Source organism: Chaetodon auriga, chromosome 8, assembly GCF_051107435.1.
Source record: "Chaetodon auriga isolate fChaAug3 chromosome 8, fChaAug3.hap1, whole genome shotgun sequence".
In the NCBI taxonomy this organism is placed as follows: Eukaryota; Metazoa; Chordata; class Actinopteri; order Chaetodontiformes; family Chaetodontidae; genus Chaetodon; species Chaetodon auriga.
Genome location: NC_135081.1, coordinates 27,337,577 through 27,360,620, shown reverse-complemented (window position 1 = coordinate 27,360,620; position 23,044 = coordinate 27,337,577). Strand labels below are relative to the sequence as shown.

Here is a 23,044-nt window from a genome sequence, read left to right as displayed (position 1 = left end):
GTTACTGCACAGTTCCACTGTCATCAAAGCCCTGATAGACCCTCTGTACAGCAGCACACAGCAGCTGGTGAACACAGTGCAGCATTTAGCAGCTAAAGACCAGATGTTTCCCTCTGGAGCTGGTGGAGACCAAAAACAGAGCTAAAAGAGCAAATACTGTGAGACCCCTCGCTAAAGGAACAATTAATGCTCTCATATGTTTCATATTTTACTCAGATGATTTAATTTCCCCTGCATTAGATTAATAATATTTCATGTTCTAACTTATTTCACAGTTATGATGTTGCATACATCTCCTGTCTAATCAGTGTAGGAACTGATGATAAATTGGCTGTTTTAGCTTTAAATGCATTAGTGAGCAGTGAAAAAGAGAATGAGGACTAACCACACTAAAGACCTCCCCGCTGTTATTTTGACATTCACGCAAACACGTTCAATTCTAAAATGAGATACTGATTCTTAAGAGATGTTAGAATCTCCATCCGTTTCTTTGGGGAATTAGCCTCATTAGCATTGTTTCTGTTTTTCCAGTGGACGGATGCTAATGTTGTAGGTTTGTTTATACAGTATTAGCCTTTAGCCACAGCTCTGAGGGCAGTGTGTCTGTCAGCTTGTTGTGGGGCTCTTCTGCCCCCTAGTGGCCGTGAAAAAGTCACTTATTGCACCTTTAATGCTGATGTGTCTGAATGAGGGCAGCTGAAGGACAAACCACAGCACCCCCAGGGTTTCTGACTCTCAGTCTGGGACCTCTGCAGACCTTTAGACTCACTCAGACCTTTAGACTCACTCAGATCTGCATTCGCTGACAGAAAACTGAAAAATGAATGGTAAGCGCCCTTAGATTCATGTGTTCACCTCTCAGCCTCTACCTCAGCGGGGATTAGGATTGTCCAGGCAGGAGGAGGAGGAGGAGGAGGAGGAGGAGGGTCCGTGTGGGTCCCTTAACACTGCCCTCATCCCGAGTCCTCCTCTCTTCACCTCCTCTCCTCTCCTCCTCTCCTCTCCTCCGTCTCGGTCGCTCGCTGCAGCTCTGAGCGGCTGCTGAAGGACTTCTGGTCGGGAATCAGACCTGCGGCTGTCTGGAGGCTCCGCGAGGACGCGAAGAACCGCTTCTGCAAGTCTGCACCGACGACTGATGCTGAAGAAAATGAAGTAAGTCTGCTACGTCTGAGCCACATAATCAGTCCGACAGTTAGACTTTTCACTTGTTCCATCTGTTTGCCTTTTACTCTGAACCGTGCACGCGCAGCTTCAGAGACAAGCCACTGAAAACAACCTTTAAACGAAGAGATGCGTGATGATCAGGCTGCGCGCGAGTAACAGTGAAAGCATCAGCTGTCAGCAGCTGCTGAGGAGAAGTCAGTAAAAGTACCAACATCAGACTGTAGCCTGATATCATCATCATCATCATCATCATCATCATCATCATCAGCAGCAGCAGCAGCAGCAGCAAAGCAGAAAAGCGCGCGTTGTGGTCTGATAATGACTTCTTTCAGACTGTTACTATGCACTGTGTTAGTCATCATGAAAGCATGAACCTGTGGGTATTTTAATGTTGTGGCTGGTCGAGGTGGAGCTACTTCAAACTGCTCAGATAGAATAACGCATCGTATTTTAAAGGTGATCAATGCTCAGAATCTGGAACAGATCTACAGAAGTACAATATTTCTGTCTGACGTGGTGAAGTAGAACTTAAAAACAGCATTAAATGGAAACACTCGTGCATCAAAAATGACTGTTTATTGAGAAAATGAGGTGAAGCTCAAGGTCTGTTAAAGTTTGATCATAATTAACTTCATTTTGAGCACCAAGTTAAGACTGAAGGTGTCTCTGGGAGAGTTTAGTGAAATAATAATATATGTTAGTTTTGGCCAAATCATGCTGTCATGAAACACGTTGATAGAAGGAACCTGAGTTTGAGCTCTTTAAGCTTTTAGAAATATGCAGCCTTCCATACGGAGCAGTTAGCTCATTTCAACTCAGTGTGGCTTCAATTATTCAAGACATGAAAACAAACCACCACAAAGCCTGGCAGATGATTTTTACCGTAAACTGAACAGTGAATGTTATGAGCATGAACTGAATATGATGGCAAGATGTTTTACTGTGGACACACACCTGGAGAGGATCCTAACATGAGATGAAATAAATATTATTTATTTTTAGAAAAATCTACTTTTTAAACTGAACTATTACAGAAGCAAGATGACGCCTGCAGCCATAAATACAATGAATTGATTCATCCAACCAATAAACTTCAAGCTCAGACTTTGACTTCTGAATCATTTGGTTTGTTTAAAGCCGGACACAGTAAACAATATAAAGAGTGAATATCACTGTCAGAATGAGTCATAACGATCAGATCCAGACTGTGAGGACACAGTCTGCAGAGGTTCAGGACTCACACACATATACGCTGCAAAATCTGACAGTCAGCACATTAAACTTAAATAAGTAAAATAAAACCACAGCGGGATGAAGGTGAAGTGCTTCGTTCAGGTTTAATTTGAGGATGTTTGCGTCCATATTTAGCGAGCAGCGGGGATTATTGACCTGCACTGTCCAAACACGGGGTGACTCTGTACGTAAAGGTGACCCTGAAACCTTAAAAGAGAAAGTGAGAGTTTTAACCTCACTGCAAATGTTTGATTATAGAGAGCAGAGCTGAAGCAGAGGAGAACGTGTCGACGTACAGAGAGCTCTGTGCCCAACAGGCTGAATGTTTTCATGATGGAAGGCTGAATGAATGAGTGTGAAGATGATCCTTTCAGAAATCCTGAAGTCCTAAACACGATCCCCCAAAGAGGAAAGTGAAGTGCAGCAGAGAAACTAATGGATGAAAAGAGAGTTTGACGATGTGTCTCTGAGTTCATGTGTTCATCTCCTTCATCCTTCATGTTCAAACACACCTTTCACACAAAGTGGTGAACTCGCTCCATCCTCCATGATCGACTGAGTCTTTCCAGGACGCCCCTTTCATACCCAATCACGATCCTCTCACCTGTTACCAACGAGCCCGTTTACCTGTGGAATGTTTTAAACAGGTGTTTTTGGAGCGTTCCACATCTTTTAGTCTGTGAAAGTGTTGCTGCGTCATTGGTGTGAGATGATAAGATGCTGGTTTCGTTTTCGTCTTGTTGTGGCTGCAGAGGCTCAGATCTGAGTCTGCATTATGCTAACGCTGAGCAACAACTTCTGTCCTGTAGAATAATATTAAAGAGACTGAGTGAGACCTGCCACATGTGTGACAGGTGTGTTTAAACTGTAGGTGGTCTCTCAGTCGGCTCTGTGGGTGCAGCAGGTCGTGCAGGTTGCTCTGTTTGTGCGTAGCTTCTGCAGGTGCAGCTTCTCAGTGAGTTTCCCTCTGCACCTCTGAAATGTGACTCCAGCTAAATGAGTGCAGACCAGTGCTGTGTTTGCTGTTGTTTTTTTTTTTCACCCTGTCTGAAGTATAAGCCCTTAAATCTCAAAGCACTTCCACCTAATCAGCTTGTGGCACGCAGACACACACACACACACAGAGTCTTGTAGCTTATGGCTTTTGTCACTTCTTTAAAAGTTTTGCCTCCTGCACACACAGTCAGCAGCTAACGGCTAACTGCTAACGGCTGCTGCTGGAGGCCGACTGGTGAGCTGAGCTCCTTCCTGTGAGCTCGACGTCTCTCTCTCTGAACCTCTTTATTCCTCTCTGCCACTCTTTTCTCTGAGAGGCCTCCGTGGCTTCCAGCCCTCCCCGGCCGCTCCTCGCTTCCTGTCAGACTCCGTCTGTCAGGGGGGTTTGGGTTGCCCCTGGAGATGGGCAGACCGAGTCATTCGAGGTGACGTGATGTGGGACTGGTGGGCCGGCGTGATGGAGGAGCTGCCCGGGGGCAGCAGTGCAGTGGTGGTGGTCCTTGCCAGGGGTGTAGCACACAAGTCTGGACCCTGTATACAGGCTTTCTCTGTGGGCCCCTCCCCAAATCAGCAGCTATTCATTCCAGCCTCTTTGTGGGCCCTCCTCACATGAGGGACCTGTACTGTATACTCAGTGCCCCCCCGTCCGACACCTCGGGTCCTTGCCATGAGAAAGCGGAGGGGTACAGTTGATCCAAGTGCACCCAAACTCAAATCTGAAAGGCAGGAGATGGAAGCTGTGTGCGGCTCTGCGGATGTGTGTGAAAGAGTCCCAGTGCAGATCACCAGTCTGCACTTATTGACTTAGAGTCTCACAGAGAATCTGGTGATCAAATCAAACCCTGTCAGATAATATTCACTGTGGACCGTCATCGTTTAAATGAGTGAGTTATGTAGAGATTCACCGCCGCACCGCTGTCATCGAGGGAGTGAGCTGTAGGGACCAAAACCTACTTTTTTACATCTTTGAGTAGATGATGATGATGATGATGATGATGATGATGATGACACTGAGATGAACACGTCCACCTGGGTGTCATGTTTCTGTCACAGCCAATTGGAGCTGGAGCTGATTGCTACCTGTGACTAATGCAGAGTCATGTGACCCTTTCCCACTGAAGACAAAGCCAGATGTTAGTGTGTTTTTGTCCAGTGTGAAAGGTGTATAAGTACTTTGAATGCTGCATTTCCGTGTTTTAATGCAGTACTGTATTCTGAACCTGAATGGAACCCTCCCCTGAGTGTGCTGGGTGTCCAGATATCATCACATGACAGAGGATTCATGGTTCATCATGACAGCTGAGCAAACATCTACCAAAATTAAGAGGTCAAGATCGAACTTTCATCCTCAGCTTTTCACTCCTTCAGTCCTTCCTCCAGCAGAAAAGCTGATCGAGGTCTTGATCAGACTGATCGGTTTTGTCGTTCAGGTACGAGGACGCGTTGTGCTGGATGCTAAAGCGTGCTGCATCGGGCTATTTGCTGGAGCACCAGCAGTCTCATCACACGCTGGCTAAAGTGACAAATGGGCCAAACCTACCCACAAAGCTGCTGCAGTCCTTTAAGAATGTAGTTCACCCCCTCCTCCTCCTCCTCCTCCTCACCCCCCCCCCCCCCCCCCCCCAACCTCAAATGACCTTTTCTGGCAAACTCGGTCAAACATCCTCTCCGCTGGCCCCGCCGCCGTTTCCCTCAAGGTGAAGTCATTGACTATTCAGCCACTTGTGATGCCTTTCTTTGCACTTCTGGTGTTGCCTGGGATGCATCTCTGCCTGCTCTGCTGCCCCATAGGAAAACCTGTATGTGTGTGTGTGCCTGTTAGAGAGTGAAAGGGTGAGTCACACACATACTCGATGAGTTTGAGATGAAAGGATCGGTAGATTTGAAAAGTCAGACATCAGTGGAGGCTGTTGGCTGTTTCAGGCTCCTGGATCAGTCTGACTTTAGGAAACGGGCCGCTAACAAACAGACAAACACTCAGGTGCAGGGTTCGTTTTGCTCTGTCACACCGCTGTGAGCCGCAAACACAGCAGTCTTTTTCCTTTGAAAGCAGCCGGTCCATGAACGCAGCGTGCTGGTGCCCTCCCGCATGCAACAGGTGTCCTTTTTATTTTCTCTGCCCCTGAGGATGCACCGCTGTGAGCTGCGATCATGAACAGCACCAGAGGAAAAGCAGCGACTGTGGATGAGACCGCTGAAGCTTAATAAATAAAAAGAAAAATAAAATATGAGCTCTCTAAACGCAGCGATACCCAGAGGCCTCAGCTGTGGAGGAGAAGCCGCTGAGACTGTCAGAGATGGTCATCTTCACGTCAGTTTGCTGCTAGAAATTTGTGACTGGATGTTTCTCACCAAGATGCGTCTTCAGAGTCGTACTTGACTTCTTCTCGCCTTCGGTTCACTTTTCATCGAAGAATCAGAAACGTTCTGACACAGTTGCTCAATCGGTTTTGGTTCAGCTGATAAAACAAACCTGGATGTCTGAAATCATTTCTCCTACGTTTGAATGGAACCACCAACATTTGTTGTTGTTGTTGTTTACAGTAAAACCTGAAGAATTCATCAGAGTGACTCGATCCTCACAAATATCGTATCAGTAGAAGAAGAAATGTCAAAGATGTGTTTGAGGTCATTTAGAAACTGTGTCTGTGTGACACAGTTAGTCCACCAGAGAGCGCTGACGAGGCGGTTTTACAGCTGTCCCGCTCGCCTCATCCATGTCTTAGTTCCTCTTCTTCTTCTTTAAAACCAAACTTTATGTAAAGGCTGATGTGATTTATGTGAACATGAATATTGATCCGACTCTCAATCATTAATATCTGTACGAGCCTCAGACATCCAGTCGGGATCTAACTGGCCGTTATGACTGATAGTCCTTGTGTTGTGTTGTATTGATTATCGTATGACAGCGACAGAAAAGACATTTAGTAGCATCACGTTCACGTTTGATGGATCTGGGCGGGCTGCGTCTCTGCTCTGTGAAGTGATTTGAACAGGCAGCTTTATCCCCGGTGATTTCTTCAAAGCTTTCATTTTGAAATGACAGAGCATTAAAATCCCTCTGAGTGATTATTTATTAATCCTGTTTTGATTAGAAATGTGTCTCTGCTGAGACCCACAGAGCAAACTTTCATTTCCTCGTCGTTTCAGTTTAACGCTCCCTTCAGTCAAAGGGAAGGACTCTGACAGTCCCTGTAACGTCTCTGATTGGTCCTCAGTCCGTCTCTGCTCTCCACAGGCTTCTTGTAAAAGAGCATCTATCAAAGATTACAGAGTCTGGATTTGCTTCCTCCGGGTGGTTTCAGGCCTCTGACGGTGTCGTCCTTGTTTTTAAGGAGTCTGCAGGCGTCGGAGGCCAGCAGCTGTTTTCTCTTTGCTTTGACTTCAACTGACAAAAAGTGTTCTGTCATCTGCAAACACACAAACGCCTTTACTTGCAGGTTGCGGCTCGATTGTTATTTATTTTTCATTTGTCTTGTTCACTTCTGCCTGTTCTGCAGAAATGCAGACTTGGGACCAGCAGAGCGTCACGTAAACGGTGTGTGATGCTCTAAAATAGTTTGAGGCAGTGGTGGCTCGCGTGGTGCCCCCACATATGATAAATATGATAGCGTCCTCCACAGTTCCCCTCCAGTGGAGAAAACACAATGCAGATCCATCCATCATGACTTTTGGCCCGCTGGTGCCCTCTGCCCCTCACACAGCCTGAGTCCACCTCCAGTTTGAGGAAAACTCAGTCGCTGCAAACATCAGCTTCACTCAGACGTTGAGTTCGTTCGATATGAAGTTCATGACGCCTCCTGCAGGAGGATCCTCCCGTCGGTCTGCACGCTCAGTGTGGGTGGAGTTGGAGAAAATAAATGAATCCAGATTTAAAGAAAGTGGAGGAAGACTGTGGAGCTCAACTATCAACGACACATGATAGGTTGATACGCCTGTCAATCAAGCAAACATGCACGAAGAATACTTTTCTTTTAAGCCTTAAGAAAACAGAAGTGTACAGTATTACTCCCAAAACCACCACAGTAGAAATGAGCTGATGTCTTGTTGGACAAACTTGTGTGGACTCAGAGATTTCCTGGCAGCGTTCAGTAAAGATTTTACTCTTCACTGCCGTTGAGAGCCGTCCTGCAGCTTTCTGCTGATAGAAAGTCTTTCTCTTGTCAGATCTTTCTAAAGGCAGTCTGAGGCGGTCGCTCAGCGTGTTTGTCAGCTGCTGTTGTGAGAAGACGAGAAAGCTGAAGGAGCAGCGCTGAAATACAGAGGAAGCAGGATTACGATAAAACAAAGAAAAACAGGACAGAGAGCAGCGAGCGGCTGGAGGAGAGAAGGAGCCGCGATGACGGTAAATCTGCTTAAGTTGGAGGCTGAGCTTCAGTCCGACCCTCCGGGGAGTTTGGAGGGAATCAGAATTCAGATCACACTCTGCAGCTCCTGAAGTCTGAATCACAGCAGAGAGATCCAAGGACACACAGGCGCGCACACACACACACACGCACGCACGCACGCACGCACGCACGCACGCACGCACGCACGCACGCACGCACACACACACACACACACACAAAGGTTAGGTTTTCATCACTTGTGGGGACATTACATAGACTTCCATTCATTTCCTGGAGACTTACTTTAACCATAACCTCTACTTGCCTAACTGCCTGGCTGTGTGAGCAGATTTATGTCCCCACAACGTGAGTAATACATGGGCACACACACACACACACACACACACACACACACATGTACACACTTAAAAGTCATCGTTTCACGTCATCAAACAAAATCATCAGCGTTATTTATTTCTTTTGATCACATGTCAGAATCACAGCATGTAAATGAAAAGAGGTGAACAGTCTGACAGCTGCTGGAACGAAGGATTATTACTCATTAATCTGATTAATGAAGTTTTACTTTATCTGCATTAATTTGAAAATGCAAAATCACTGATTCATTTCAAGCAAAAACAGAAATCCACAGCATCAGTTATTGGGATGGTGGATAGTTCGTCACTGAGTTTGATGAATGACGGACTGGAGTTTAATATCTGTTTTCTTTTTTTGTCTCTGTAGTCAGTGAGCGTCTGAATTCACGTCTGCAGTCAAAACTAAACTAATAAATCAGCGTCTCGATCTGCAGATTTCTGCCGTTTGTGCTGAGCCGAAGGATGAAGAGTTCCTTCATGTCTTCTTCAGCTCAATGAAGTCTTTAAAAAGCCTCTTGGATCAGCTGAAAATCATCGTCACAAAGCTGAAAACAGCCTGTTTTTCTGAGAGTCATGGTTCTCACAGGACGCCGCGCTGCAAACACATGATGATCTTATAGAATCTGATGCATTGATGAAGATTAAAGCACCAACAGGATATAAAGGAAGTAGATCTAAGTTGTCCAAAATGTGATGTGCGCCTGGAATGAGATCTACGTTCACTCAGAACAAAGTTTAGAAATGGCGTGAAGCGGCAAAAATATAATAATAAGAAAATATTAAATATCTGCAGTTTCACCAAGTTAACAGCACTTGCACATGAGCAGTGATGTCAAGTAACCAATGAGATGCTTTAAAAAGCCTTTCTTGTCATTTCAAGTTCAAACCCTTTGTCCCCCCTTTGTCTTTTAGACTGGATGTGCTTCCGCCCGTGCTGCTGTGTGCCATCTGTCTCCTCGCCCTGCCGTCGTCCTCCACCCCCCACCACGAGTCAGGTACGCACCCTGCCTCTCTGTCCCCGTCTCTTTCACCGCTACCATCCACCACCGACGTCCATTAAATCATACACGACCTCTGACTTTTAAGGGCAGCGGGGTGCTCTTTAATCATTTCCTGTTGTTCCTTGTTTTTGCTGACATGTGCTCTTGAGGCCGTTTGAGTCCCTGCAGAAAATCAAGGTTAACTGATGGCTGAAGGATGCAGCTGAATATCTTTTCCTGTAGTTGTGTCAACAGACAGATGTCACAAGCTCACGACATTATCACATATGTGCCTTTAGCTCCATTCATGAGGAATTAATCAGTAGTTTTGGTGCAAAAGTTGCTGCAAAAGCTTTAAAGGACCAGTTGCACATTGCAACCAACTGAAACCACGAAGCACACTCTTTGGAGTCAGTGTTTGGTTTGTCCTTTCTGGGCTCCTGTGAGTTCTTTTTGGAGAATCTGGGACCCCTTCATCGATATGATTGATTGAGTGTGGATCTTCACACACAGAGATGACAGTGGCTTCAATCTTCACTCCACAGCGAACAGTATCAGCACATGTCTCAAAGTCTTACCTCTTACTTTAAAGCTTGCCTCTCCTCAGATGATTCGAAGCTTCTCCACGTGACCATCCCCACCACCCCGCCCGTGTTCGCCGTGCTGGGCAGCTCTCTGACGTTACCCTGCCTGGTGTCTCTGGCCCATCCGCCGCCCTCTCCGTCCACCAACGGACGCCACGCCGTGCTGTCTCTGCCCCGGGTCAAATGGAGCGTTCTGACTCACGGCCGAGAGACGGAGATCCTGGTGGCCCGAGGCGACAGGGTGAGAGTCAGCGAGGCCTACAAAGACCGAGCTTCGCTGCTTAACTACGCCTACTCCCCCGCCGACCTCACCCTGCGGCTGGAGAGCCTGAGGCAGAACGACACCGGCTTCTACCGCTGCGAGGTGCAGCAGGGCCTGGAGGACGCCGACGACGTGGCTCAGGTCAAGGTCAAAGGTGAGACTGATACAGCCGAGTGAATAAAAATAAAACTGGAAATAATCGCCTGATGCCTCATGCACTGGATTTAAAAATGTCTGGCTTTGATACAGAAAGCAGTGAGACTTGACCCAACATAAACGAGTTGCTTTCTACAAGAAATAACCTCTGCTGTCAGAAAATTATAACTAAAATGGTTTGACAGCATTGACAGAACAGACATGTGTGTTCGTGTCAGCTCTGAGTCACTGACATTCAGTGGACGTCACGAAAAGAATCAAGGTCAGACTAACTGACTTGTTGTGCTGAAGTCGAGGACAGAGTCGTGCTGGCTCAGAAAAAGTACACTGCAGAAGAGTTACTCATCCTGGGGCTAATGGTGGGGACATCTGGCAGCTGCAGGGATGAGATGATCCACTGAGGTTTAAGTAATGATCAGGTGAAGAATCCATGAAGAGCTGAGGTTGATAAACTGCAGGTAGATGAGCTGATAGGCGGCGTGTGAGCAGGTGAGGGCGAGGAGGGGAACCACACTGATGTCAACACTCAGAGACAGACAGGAGACGAGGGGGGAGCACAGAGGGGTCTGCTGGGGTACATTGACAGCTGTAACACCTCTGGACGAGAGACAACGCTGCTGTCTCTCATATTTCTGCACCGTTACAACACAATACACACTCAGCATCTGTGATGAACAGTCGTCTCACTCAGTGTCCTCACTCAGTAACAGATTATGGATCCTCTGACCACAGTCATTTGTGAGTTAATGAATCAGGCTCTGAACGGTGCTTCCAGTATGTCTGTTAAATATGAACAGTAGAAGCTGCAGTTTGGTGACCACAGACTTGTTTATTGTTTATCCAATAAACGATGCTTTTATACGACGTGGTTTGTGTTTTTAGGTTGAGTAAATCAGGTCTCCACACTCACGTAAACAGTGATGGTTTTTAAGGCTTAACTGATCACAGGGCACTGCACATTTCCCCGTGGGCGGCAGTTAGAGAGGAGCCGTGCAGGACTCTGCTCATGTGACAAGAAAGCTTTTGATTGCGTGCAGTTGCGGCACTGCTGTTGAAGCTGCTGTAATTTCAAAGATTTTCCCCAACAGTTTGGCAGGAAATTTGGTTTCTGAGTACATTTTTCAAGAGAGAAAATAACACAGAAGCCAGAATTATCTGTACTTGTTGGTGCTTAGTTATGTAATATTGTCCTCCTCGATGGAAACATGCACTGATGCAAAGTTTTAGAATTTTACCTCAAACTTTTGTAATATTTCAATAAAAAACAAAGCCACGGACACCTACTCTCTGCATGTCACCTTGCCTCTAGTGCATCTTTGCAGAATGATCACATAAAACATGACAGGACCCAGAATTCATAAATCTGTTGTTTGGGGTTTTTGCAGGGGTGGTGTTCCATTATCGAGATGCATCCAGTCGGTACGCCTTTACCTTTGAGCGGGCCAGAGAGGCCTGCGAGGAGATCGGGGCTGAAATTGCCACTCCAGAGCAGCTATTGGCCGCCTACCAGAGTGGATACGAGCAGTGCGATGCAGGCTGGCTCTCAGACGGCTCGGTGAGGTGAGCGTCGAGGAGAACGTGGTCCAATGTCAAACAGGACACATCACTCAGCGCTGGATCAAGTGGCCTCTTAGCTTAAAAACTGTGCATTTCATGTTATGTAGAATTATGATTAGAGGCTCTCAGGTGTTCAGTGTACATTTGGCAACAGTCCAGATCCTTCATGCAGTTCAACAAAAACAACAACACTAAATTGGCGTCGACATGTCGCCGTCCACGTGGCTGAGGGGGCATCCAGCATGGGGGCCGGTCGGTTTGGAGGGCTGATACTGGACCACTCAGCCAGCTAACATTTGATATCCTCTCTGCATCCGCACATCACGACATCAAGTAGCTGAGAGGCACTCACCTGAGCTGAAACCAAACATTTCTCCCCACTTCAACACTCACTCAAAGAAGAGCTCAGACAAGTGTGATGTTTGGAGTGCTGCCATTACGGAGGAAGAGGTACTCAGAGTTTCAGTGCTCTGCAATATTTCCTTCCACAGATATCCCATTCAGATGCCAAGAGAGGGCTGTTTTGGGGACATGGATGGATTGCCGGGAGTGAGGAACTATGGACTGTTAGAGTCTGATGAGCTGTATGACGTCTACTGTTATGTGGAGAATATCGATGGTAAGAAATGTACTTTTATAACTTTAATTGTGGGAATTGGTACAAGCAACATCAGTGTTATTGGGCATTTGTTTACAACCTAAAACTGCATCCCCTTAACTTAATGACAACAGTAAAGCTCAGTAAATAGAACTGAGGAGAAAACTTCTAATATGAGGTTGTAAAGAAGAATAATATCATCTACTATTCTACTTTGACTGCTCAGTGATACCTGTCCCCTTGCATAAAGGTGAAGTGTTCCATGGCTCCGCCCCCCAGCGTTTCACCTTCTGGGAGGCCAAGGCCTACTGTCTGAGTCATGGTGCCGAGCTGACCTCCACAGCTCAGCTGTACGCAGCCTGGAATGATGGACTGAACCACTGCAGTCCGGGGTGGCTGGCGGACGGGAGCGTGCGCTACCCCATCGTCACCCCCAGAGAGCGCTGTGGAGGTGGCGAACCCGGGGTCAGAACTGTCTATCGCTACAGCAACCAGACGGGCTTCCCAGAGGTTCACACTCGACATGACGTCTACTGCTTCAGAAGTAAGAGCTCACCTGTAATCCTGCCTAGTTCTCTGAGACCGGAGCTGGTCTCACAAGATAAAACGTCAGGGGTTTTGTTGGGAAATACTGGATGGTTGTGCCTCATTTAAGAAATATCCAACTTACACATTCTGAGAAGGTTAGAAGAACTTAGAACAGTCTTAGAACTGTTCTCGACTTAAAATGCCTTTCTCAGTCTGTGTTCTTGTCTGTATTTGTGTCTGAAGCACCATCAGTCACGGTACAAGGACTGCTCCAACTGAAAGACCACATTTAGCCAAGAATGGTCCAACTGAGCCTTCACTAAACCCCTCCTCCAAACAGCAGCTGTCAAATCATAGCGTAGTAACAGTCTCTCAAAAACCTAAAGCACAAGAGCAAACGTGAGGAATAAAGTATACTTTTATCTGCTCCAACGTGAGCTGCAAATGTTAGCAAGTCTGGCTAACTAGCTTACTGCCTACAGTAGTGCCCAAGACGGCTTTATCTGAAAGCAGTCAGCATGTTATTAGCTTTCTACATTATTTGTTGGGGTTTCAATGCCCAGTCCTGCTCTTTGTTTTGGGGATTTTCACACTCAAGCAATTTCAGCTAAACTTGATACCATTACATTTGCACCCATGTAGACATTACATGGATCGCCAACTGGTGAGGGTGTTGATGCTGTTCTTCTAACCTTCTCAGACCCTTTTATTTGGGTTATTCTCTTAAAATGTGTCACATGGAAACATCAACACGACACATACTTCTCAGCTGACTCACAGAGTTTGAGCATTAGCATTAGCTTACATTAGCTTTCTACACATATTTAGCTGCCAAAATCGACTGTGCTCAGCAGGAAAGGAGAAGCCTGCTTTTCTTTTCTGCTGTGAGGAACTGAAGTGTTTTAAAAAGGCAGTTTTTCCTTGGTGGCATTAGGAATAGATCCAAGCAAATCCTGGACCTTAAACATAACATTTTTTAACTCTGCTCTTTATTCTAGGCAATAATGGCCCTTACACAGAATCCCCTCTGGATTTTCTTGCCACTGAGCCAGAGGACATTGGCCAGGACATTGTTTTCTTAACTAATCCCTCAGAGGAGCAGTTGAGCCTGAGCGAGGTGACGGCAAAGGGGGGCGACGAAGTCCACCATGCTCAGACAGCCAATCCTGTGAAGCAAGGCCCGGTGGAGGCTCAGTCCCCAACATTGGGTTATGACAAGGAACCAGTGCTGACGGTAGACCCTCACCAGTCTGTCACTCCTCCATCTGAGCATCAAGAGCACTTACCCACAGAAGACACCTTGGAGCTAATAGAGAAGGCCAGCTATCCAGAGTCCTACCAGCCAGCACCTGACGAAAATCCAGACGCAGATCACGAGTCTCACATACCTCCAACAGGTTCTCCAAAGGCTGATGGTGTACTAACTGTTGGTGAAGACTCCACTCTACCCACAACTGATGCAACATCATCTGCGGAGAGCGAGGAGACCACAGAGCATCACATTTCTGTGACTGAAAGCCTGGATACACCAGGTCAAATTGCAACATCTGGAGCTGATGCAAATGAGCTCCTCAGCAGCTCTCCAGAGGTTCCTCAGGAGGGCGACCTTCCCGTTTTACAAGAGGACCACACTCCAGATGTCCACCCGGAACACGCCTCTGAAACTGAGCTCGACCACTCGAGCACCTCTCATGTCGATTCAGGACAGCCAGAAGAGGCCAGCGCTGGTACTGTTGAGGAGATATCGGCGCTGACTGTCTCACCCCACACTGAGGGAGCAGGTGTTCACTCCACCACCCTGTTGCCATCATTTGACAACAGTACGCCTGAGAGCCATCCAACAGGAGAGGAGTCTGGAGAGGAGACTGCAAATCCTCTTTTAGATGAGGAAACACAAAACTCAGTCACTCAAAGTTTGGTTGGTGTGGACCCCTCCGTCACCTCTGAACTGGTCTATACGTCTGATGCAGGTAAGCATACAGTGAGTATTGAAGTCAGGACGTTATAGTTACCTAATATTTGGCTTTCATCAGTTTTCTGGACATCTGGGCCATTTTAGAAGTTACTCCATTGCTAGTGAAATTGAACGCGTCTTATATTGTAAGCACTGTTCGCAAAAATAAATAAATCTAAATCAGCATATTAGCTGACTGGCTAACATGCTAAATAGTCAACACACAATGATTTATTCATCAATGATAACATGCTAATTTTTGCTTTGGCACAGTAAACATGTTAACATGCTAATGTTTAGCATGTAACCTTTAGTAGCATGGTAACATAAAGCATGATGGTGTAACATGCTAATTGCTATTATTAGCATATTTGAGTGCTGTTCTAGTGTTAATCTCAAACTAAAGGTTGGTAAGTATAGATGACGGTGTAGATTTACACTTTGCTTTGCAAGTGGAAAATCTAATGAGTTGGTGGTGCTTTACAAAAGGATATATATTTTTAAGATATATTTTCAGACAATCCCTGTTCTTGACAGGTTATGATCCTACTCAAGACCACCTCGGTGTAACTGTGAGTTCTTCCATCCCGGTTGATCATGATGATGAGGAGCCACATAGCACCTCAGAGGAGGCAGAGCCAGATGATCTGACGGAGCAGAGTGGACACATCCATCCTGCTGAAATCCCAACAGCAGAGGTCATCACAGTCACTCATGAATCAAGCTCCAGTTTGGAAGTTCCTATCCTAAACAGTGATTCAGTCACTTTGTTGACATCCCCTGTATCTGTAACCCCGTCTGTGGAGGTTGAAGCCAGCTCCCCAGAGATTATAACCTTCCTACCTGAAAGCAATGCTTCATCTGGGGCCGAACCTCTGGAGGACATCCAGGACAAATTTGAGCAGGAGGGATTAGGAGGAAGCCCTGAAGTTTTCCTCAGCACAACCCAAAATATCACAGACACTGAAGCGGAGGGGAGGGAACAACATGCCACAGAGGGATCAGGTGAATCGTCTGGAGGAGGTCCAGAGGTGAAAGCAGAACTCCTGCTAACAAATCCACCTCTTTCAACAGAGCACACTTCTGAGGGAACTGACCATGAGGCTGGCACTGATACGCCTCCTCCATCTGATGTGAAAATCACTCTGATCCCTCGTCATCTGACCCTCACACCCAGCTGGGAACCAGAACCCTCGTCCTCTGCACCGCAGGAGTCTCGCTCCGATCGGGAATACAGTGCCGAGCCTCCCGTCACCGACGAATCAGATGACGTCCTGAAGGAGCGAGAGGTCGTGGCTGAGATCACCAGCAGCAGAATCCATGGTGAGTTTAACCTATTTCAGGTATTAAACACTTACCCTGAGCTTTCAAAGTGTCTCTGAAAAGTTTTGTGTTGTGTTGCATCAAGCATGACCTGAAATTGTCAATATGGTCACATGCTTCTCTCACATGAAATGTAGTTATCTGCATTTAGAAATAACCTGTGATCATACGATAAACTGTCTGAACAGAAGCTGGATCAGAGGGAGGTGAAGAGGAGACCAGCACTGATGAGCCAGTTAAAATCTGCACGTGGCATCCGGAAGAGGAGGAAACCACCGGTCCAACGCTCGCCACCGGCACCAGTGATGTGACAATCACTGCTCCCACCGTGGTCCCAGAGCATTTTCAGAAAGGTGGCGAGGAGCAGACCGCCATGGCCGCCTCGCTGCCTGCTGCCAAAGTGTCCGCTGCAAGGCAAGGAGGCATTCCAGGTAGCTGTACTCCATAACAAGGCGCTGCATGTCGGATAACACGAAGGTCAGCTGGTGTTAGCTTGCTTACTGGACAGCAAGCGACCAAGATTCTTTTAGACTCTTCAAGTCAAAAAGGCCAGAGACAAAAACGACTTGCTGCAAATTAAAAAATGTCTTGCTTTGATTTGTTCAAGCTCTCTTTTCTGCACATTGTTCCTCTTTTATGGAGAATAGTATGTAAAATCCAGTTTCTCAGTCTCAGCACTAACACTGATTAAAGTTATCGTTGACATTCAGAGACCTGATAGTCTTCGACTCTGCTGCAGTGCGAACTTGATCTGTAGTTAAAAAGACATGCAGGATACCCAGGCACTTTATTCTGTTCAGTATTTCTTTTAAAAAGTATTTTATGTTGTTATATATTTAGGTGTTAAAATGATGATTAAAAAGTGTTTTCTTTACTTTAAATGAACTGAAGAATGCTGAGAGGAAAACTGGATCTGTGATTCCATTTATCTCTAGAGGCTGTTTAAACTTCCACACTTTCTGTATTGTTGCATAAATAACATGATTTTTTTTTTCAGTTATTAAAAGATTATTCATTTCTTAAAACATTGTAAAATCATATAAATTGTTTTTTGACAATGAAACTGGAACATGTAGTCACCCAGCAGTAGATCCCATACCTGATGTAACAGCTCCCTCTGCTGGTGACTCCTGTTAAGGCAGTTTCATTTGGAAAGTGGACCTTTAAAAAATGGATAGAAATCAGTCAGAAAAAATTTATTTGATCTTTTTGAGACTCCTGAATTTGTTTATGGGAGTTCAAAACTCAAAATTAATAAATAAATCAAGTCTGATGGATTGACTGCAGTCCTGGAAGTGAAACTCAGGAATATTTGTACACACGGTCCCTTACAAATACATTTCATGAAATGAACAATAATAAAAAATATTGATTTGCTTTGTTGGTTCCTTTGTCTTCACGCAGCTGCAGACTCCTGCCTTGAGAACCCTTGTTTGAATGGAGGCACTTGTGTCGACGGTGAACCAACAAGGTGCCTTTGCTTGCCTGGTTATGGAGGAGACTTGTGCCACACAGGTTCAGTATCAGCGTTCTGGTAAACATATGGAGCCAAAATCTTGATTGATTGATGATTTCATTCTCTCTGTGTCCGTCCTGTGCAGACCTGGAGGCGTGCGAGCCCGGCTGGGAGAAGTTTCAGGGCTTTTGTTATCGTCACTTTACCAAGAGGCAGAGCTGGGAGGCGGCCGAGCAGCACTGTCGCATGTGTGGTGGACACCTCCTGTCTGTCATGACCCCCGAGGAGCAGGACTACATCAACGGTAACACTCAAACGTTTCATGAGTTAAATGGAATTTCTCTGAGCTCAGGAAACACAGCTGGTCAGCAAGTAGATGTGGAGAAAATGAGCTTCTCCACTGAATGATTTCAGGCGTAAGAGAGCAGCTCTTAGGTTCAGCCCACTGAGGTTTAACTCAACCAATGACAGTTCCCATTTATCGGTGGCGTTCGCACGTTTCAGAGCGTTTGATTATTGATGAAGACTGTACAAATAGCACACCACACCACAGACTGAGGCTTGCATTGTCCTCCTGTTTCAGCGTGCTGTTGAAAATCAGCTTGCAGAGCCATAAAATATTTTAATCCATCAGGGAAAATGAATCGTTTTGTGCTTCAAGCTTCAAGTTTTACTGTCAGACACTCGTGACAGACGCCGGCACAGTCTATGAACTGTTTCCACTGTGGAATATAAAGTTATTTCAAAACGCAACAGAACATAATAATGAACCGAATCATTCACCTTTACAATATCGTGAAATAAAAACATATAAAAGGGTGTGAAAGAGCTGTGTGACTTTGGTTGTTTCTTCCAGCTGATTGGCTGCTGCTCAGCAGGTAACTGTCAACTGGGACCAACATATTTCTCGCAGCAGGTATCAAAGTAGAGATCTCGTCTCAACATTCCTCCGGTTGAGACTCTTGAGAAGTTCAGTGTGTGATGAGTTTGTTTTAACAACGAGGCCAAAAGACACAACAAGCTTTCATGTCTTCGCTCTTATGGAATCTGGATTTTCCTGGAAAAAGTCACGGTTTTGAAGTCGCTGTTGGTATTTAGTCTGGTAACAAGGCGATGAGATAGTGATCTGACATTCCTCTGCTGGCTGTTTTTCGCTGTGTGGCAGCTGCCATGGATCGTGTACACTGATGCTGATCTCTTTACTCAGGCTTCTCATCCAATTCAGGATCCTTAATTCTTGGATTTGGGATTTAATTTTTATAGTCATGCATCTGCAGTGGAGATCTGCTGCCTTTGAAGTCAAGACTTAGCTTTGGAGCCGTCTCCCATCTGTGGACGGTCACACTTGAGGTCTTGTATTTAGCGTGCGAACATTAATCAACGATTGTCAGTAAAAACTTCATGTGAGGACATATTTTATATATTTTATATTACCTTACATACTTAAAATACTTACATACTGTATGTACACTGTTCTGTCTGTAGCTACGATGCAGTGACCACTTTCCCTTTACAGACAAATACAAAGAATATCAGTGGATTGGACTAAATGACAGAACCATTGAGGGAGACTTCCGCTGGTCTGATGGGAACCCTCTGGTGAGTCCAGAACCTGGTTTGTTCGCCTGCTGACAGAACCACTAAACTTGTGTTCCATCCAGCCTTTTCCTTCGGTGACTCTGTTCCAATCTTCTCTGCTCTCCCTCAGCTCTACGAGAACTGGTACAGAGGCCAGCCGGACAGCTACTTCCTGTCCGGTGAGGACTGTGCAGTGATGGTTTGGCACGACGGCGGCCGCTGGAGCGATGTGCCGTGCAACTACCACCTGTCCTACACCTGCAAGAAGGGCTTCTGTGAGTTCGCTGTATTAGAAATACATCTTTCCTAACATTTTATTCTTAAAACCGCCTTCATGGTAAAGATCTGAGAAGTCGTTTCTCCATTTTTCTCCCCTCTCACAGCATCCTGTGGCGAACCCCCCAAGGTTCCAAACACGAAGGTGTTTGGGAAGAAGCGGTTGCGCTATGAGACCAACACCAAGGTGCGGTACTACTGTGAGGAGGGTTTTGTGCAGAAACTGAACCCTGTAATCACATGTCTGCCCGGCGGCCAATGGGAGGAGCCGCTGATCACCTGCATGCCAAGTAAGAGCTTCACCTGACTTCTCCGCCAACCTGACCGTTGCCAGGTATCATTACACAATCAAGCACAAGCTGAAGCTCATGAGGGAATGTGGTCTGAATGACTTCATGCTTTCTCAAAGGAAGACCTTATGATAGACACAGAATGCATTTAAGGACTTCTCTGTGGCAAAATCACAAAAACTGGAGCAAGATCTCATCAATCTTTGTGAAATTGGAACAAAAATCGCTGTAAATATCAAACACAACATGATGTTCCTGCAGTGCAAAGTGAAATACTGTGAGAATAACTTGAATTGACCGTGTGACTGAGTGGATGCAACTGCAATTACATCCATTTTAAAGTTTAAGGTCAGATGTTTTGCTAAAGTTAGAGAAGTGAAACATTGACAGCAGGGTTTGCTTCAGGTCCAGTGAAGGTTTTAGTTCATGTTAAATAAGAAACATATCAGCAAAAACACAAACTAAACTTGAAAGTAAAATCTTTAAATGCTGTCGGAGTGCAGCCGTTCATCCATCATCTGTCAAGCTTGGAGATTTTAAAGGGAAACTCAATTTTACACATTAAAGTGTGCTTACACTTTAATTATGACAGATTGCCTCAACTGAGGTCAGTGTTGACTTTGAAAATGTAAAATATCTGAGGGTGTGAAGAAGAAAGAACGAAGCTACAGACCTCTGACGCCTGCTCGAGGCTACGCTAGCTGCGGCTAGCATAACACACCTAAATTGAACTGTTGGTGGTCGAGTTGCATTGTGGGTAAAGTATAAGAAAACATGGAATAATCCTTCATCCTGTACTTTTCTGTTTGTTTCCCTCCTCCAGCCCATTTGATGGAAGCAGACCCAGTCACCTCTCTGCCTGACCAGCCTGAGCCGGTGATGGAGGTGATGGAGGTGATGGAGGTCGTGGGCGCAGCCACAGAGAAAGCAGCTCCACAGTTCTGGGACATTAAGTGGAACGTCTAAAGCCATCCTGCCTTTTCTTTGTTCTGAACAATATTCCACCTCTTCTGTCTTCCAGTCTGTTTTCTGCCTTTAGTTAAACTGTAGAAATCAAATCCGTCACATTAAAGCTGAAGCTTCCGGTGAATTTGGCCATCGAGCCAACTGAAACAAAGAAAGAAAGAAAGACATCCGAACCTGAAAGCTTCTCCATCTGTATCTCTGTCATAAGAGAAAAGAGAGGATCCTCCACACTGTCCAGAACAACAACCCTTTAATTCAACACCCGTCTCTGTTTCTGGATTAAAAAGCTTTCTGTTTGCTCATAAAACGTTCTAGTTTTTCGCTCCGGACCTCTCTTATCTTTTCACTTCCACACAGTTCATGTGAATAGAAAAAACCTGGAATCTGATTAACAAAATGCAAATGAACCCTGAGCTCTCTTATTTCTTTGCAGAGTCTCATTTCTATCAACATCAGAATATGTTAATATTTCTGAGCCAGTTCTGATCATCTTTAAAATGAGGTAATCGTGTACGTTTGATCAGCTGTGTTACCCTAAATAAACCAAATTAAATGCAGATTATTATGTAAACCAAGTAGAATAATGTCCCGGACAGAATGTGAGGGGTTAGTATTGAAAACATACAGAGTTCTGTCTCTTACAGCGTACTCACTTCACTTACTCACTCAAACAAAGTAACGCTAACTGTGCTGCGCTTCACTTTCATAATCAGCAGCCATTTTCTGTCTAAACGTAACCGTTCTTCAGGACCGCTCAAGTGAAAATCACCCTGTTCAATGACAAAGTTGAATTCTTGAATTTGACTGCTGCAGCTGCACACGCTGTGTTTTAGTACTTTAACATGTTTCTGTTCCTGATTGTTTGCAGTTAATTAATCCTCAGCCTCAGCTGGTCTGACTCTCACTAAAGCCCGGCCCCTTAAGGTCTGGAAGATTCCTTCTTTTTGCTCTCGTAGGGTTTTGTGTCGATGTGACGAGCTGCTCCGGTCTGACACTCTTGAAAAAGACGTGTTCATTTAATGTGCATCAAGCTTCAGAGGACAGAAGGAAAAGCACTGCTGCACGTGGAAACATCACACCTCGACGCAAACACAGTTTTTTTGGCACAAACGTCTCAGATCCTGTTTCCAGCTGGTGTTAACATGTGATCTGTAGGAAGCGTCGTCATCTGGATGTAAATTAAGTAGATGGGTTTTGCAGACTTTGCTGCACTGTGCATTTTTGGAGGGGCTCCATTGAAATGAATGAGCGGGCGGTGTCGTTTCATGCAGGGCTGGAATCACTGTGCACATGTGTCAGACAGTAAGCCAGTGGAGACGCCTGCTAGCATTAGTGCTAGCTCAGCCACCTCCGTCAGTCATGTGACCCTGGTCTGCACAGCGTAGCGGCCCTTAAAGAGTCTCCTGTTGTCAGAAACAGATCATATTTTAATAGCAGGTGGAAACGAGGTGTATTTATGGAGCTGGTGCTGTGTCAAGCTCACTCACTGTTTCCATGAGACACCTAATTAGTCACCTGTAGGAGGTGGAGTCCTGCCACTGATCACAGCTGAGGTTAATTTGGTTAATCAGACTGAGCCTCGGCTGAAAGAGTCTGCACCCTCACCTTCAGTTTTATAATGATTATTATTTCTGCGGATGAAGAGAAAGCACGAACAGGAGCAGATTTCAGCCTCACGTGACATCTTTTTGAAGAGTGCAGATCGCTGACTCTGCTCGTCCTCTGGTGCTTTTTATTCAGGTGTCGCTCTCTGTTGAACTGTACTGTACTGTAGCGTCTGTACTTCAGTGTATTAGAACACAGTATGCTAATCAGAAATGTGCGTGCGTTGCTGTTCTGCGCTGAGATGACAGCAGATATTTTCTCATCGACTGTGTCTTTTCTAGTTTTTAAGGAAGTACTGTGATAGACCCTGACAGTAACAATGCAGGTGATGTTAACTGCTGATCTAATGAACTCGTACTAAATAAATGTACAAGTAGAAATAATATAGTAAAAATGGATCCAATGAAAAAGGAGAAATAAAATGCATTTTTTAAATACAGTCTGATTTTTTACTGTTGTTCCATGTTGCCTGTGTAGAAATGAATACACACAAATTGTTTGTAAAAATACGTTTGTAAAATACGCCATGATCACATGACTAACAGTAAAACGTCCGATCATAATGACTGTACTGGCTCTGCATTGTTCTTAAGCAGTTTGAAATCTCAGAATAAGTTTGCAGTTATCATCGTTTGGTTTCAGATTTTTACCTCCTCTGATTCAGTTTCTGCTTGAATTCTGGTTCAAGGTAAAACAATTCTTGACCGAGTGCGTTAACTGTCAACCAAACCGTCTTATTTGATGCTACCACAAGAGGTCGCCAGAGCAATAAAGTTTCAAATCTGACGCAGAGGTGCTTTAATATTTTCTCAGGCAAACGCGTCTTCACGGCT

The 23,044-nt window shown here is 45.4% G+C and overlaps 1 protein-coding gene across 2 annotated transcripts; it reads left to right on the top strand.

The window, feature by feature from the left end:
• Positions 1 to 896: 896 nt before the first annotated feature.
• Positions 897 to 22,774, top strand: bcan (brevican). 2 transcript variants are annotated; one of them, XM_076737301.1, is made up of 15 exons: positions 897 to 1,152; positions 9,011 to 9,093; positions 9,686 to 10,078; positions 11,466 to 11,640; positions 12,129 to 12,256; positions 12,486 to 12,779; positions 13,762 to 14,733; positions 15,255 to 16,040; positions 16,229 to 16,471; positions 17,445 to 17,555; positions 17,642 to 17,800; positions 19,013 to 19,095; positions 19,205 to 19,349; positions 19,458 to 19,640; positions 20,464 to 22,774. In XM_076737301.1, the coding sequence occupies exons 1-15, from the start codon at positions 1,136 to 1,138 to the stop codon at positions 20,604 to 20,606; spliced, it is 3,915 nt and encodes a 1,304-aa protein (XP_076593416.1). In that variant the 5' UTR covers positions 897 to 1,135; the 3' UTR covers positions 20,607 to 22,774. The 2 variants fall into 2 exon arrangements, with proteins under 2 accessions (XP_076593416.1, XP_076593415.1); XM_076737300.1 differs by having other exon boundaries at positions 1,015 to 1,152; positions 9,671 to 10,078.
• The last annotated feature ends 270 nt before the right edge of the window (positions 22,775 to 23,044 follow it).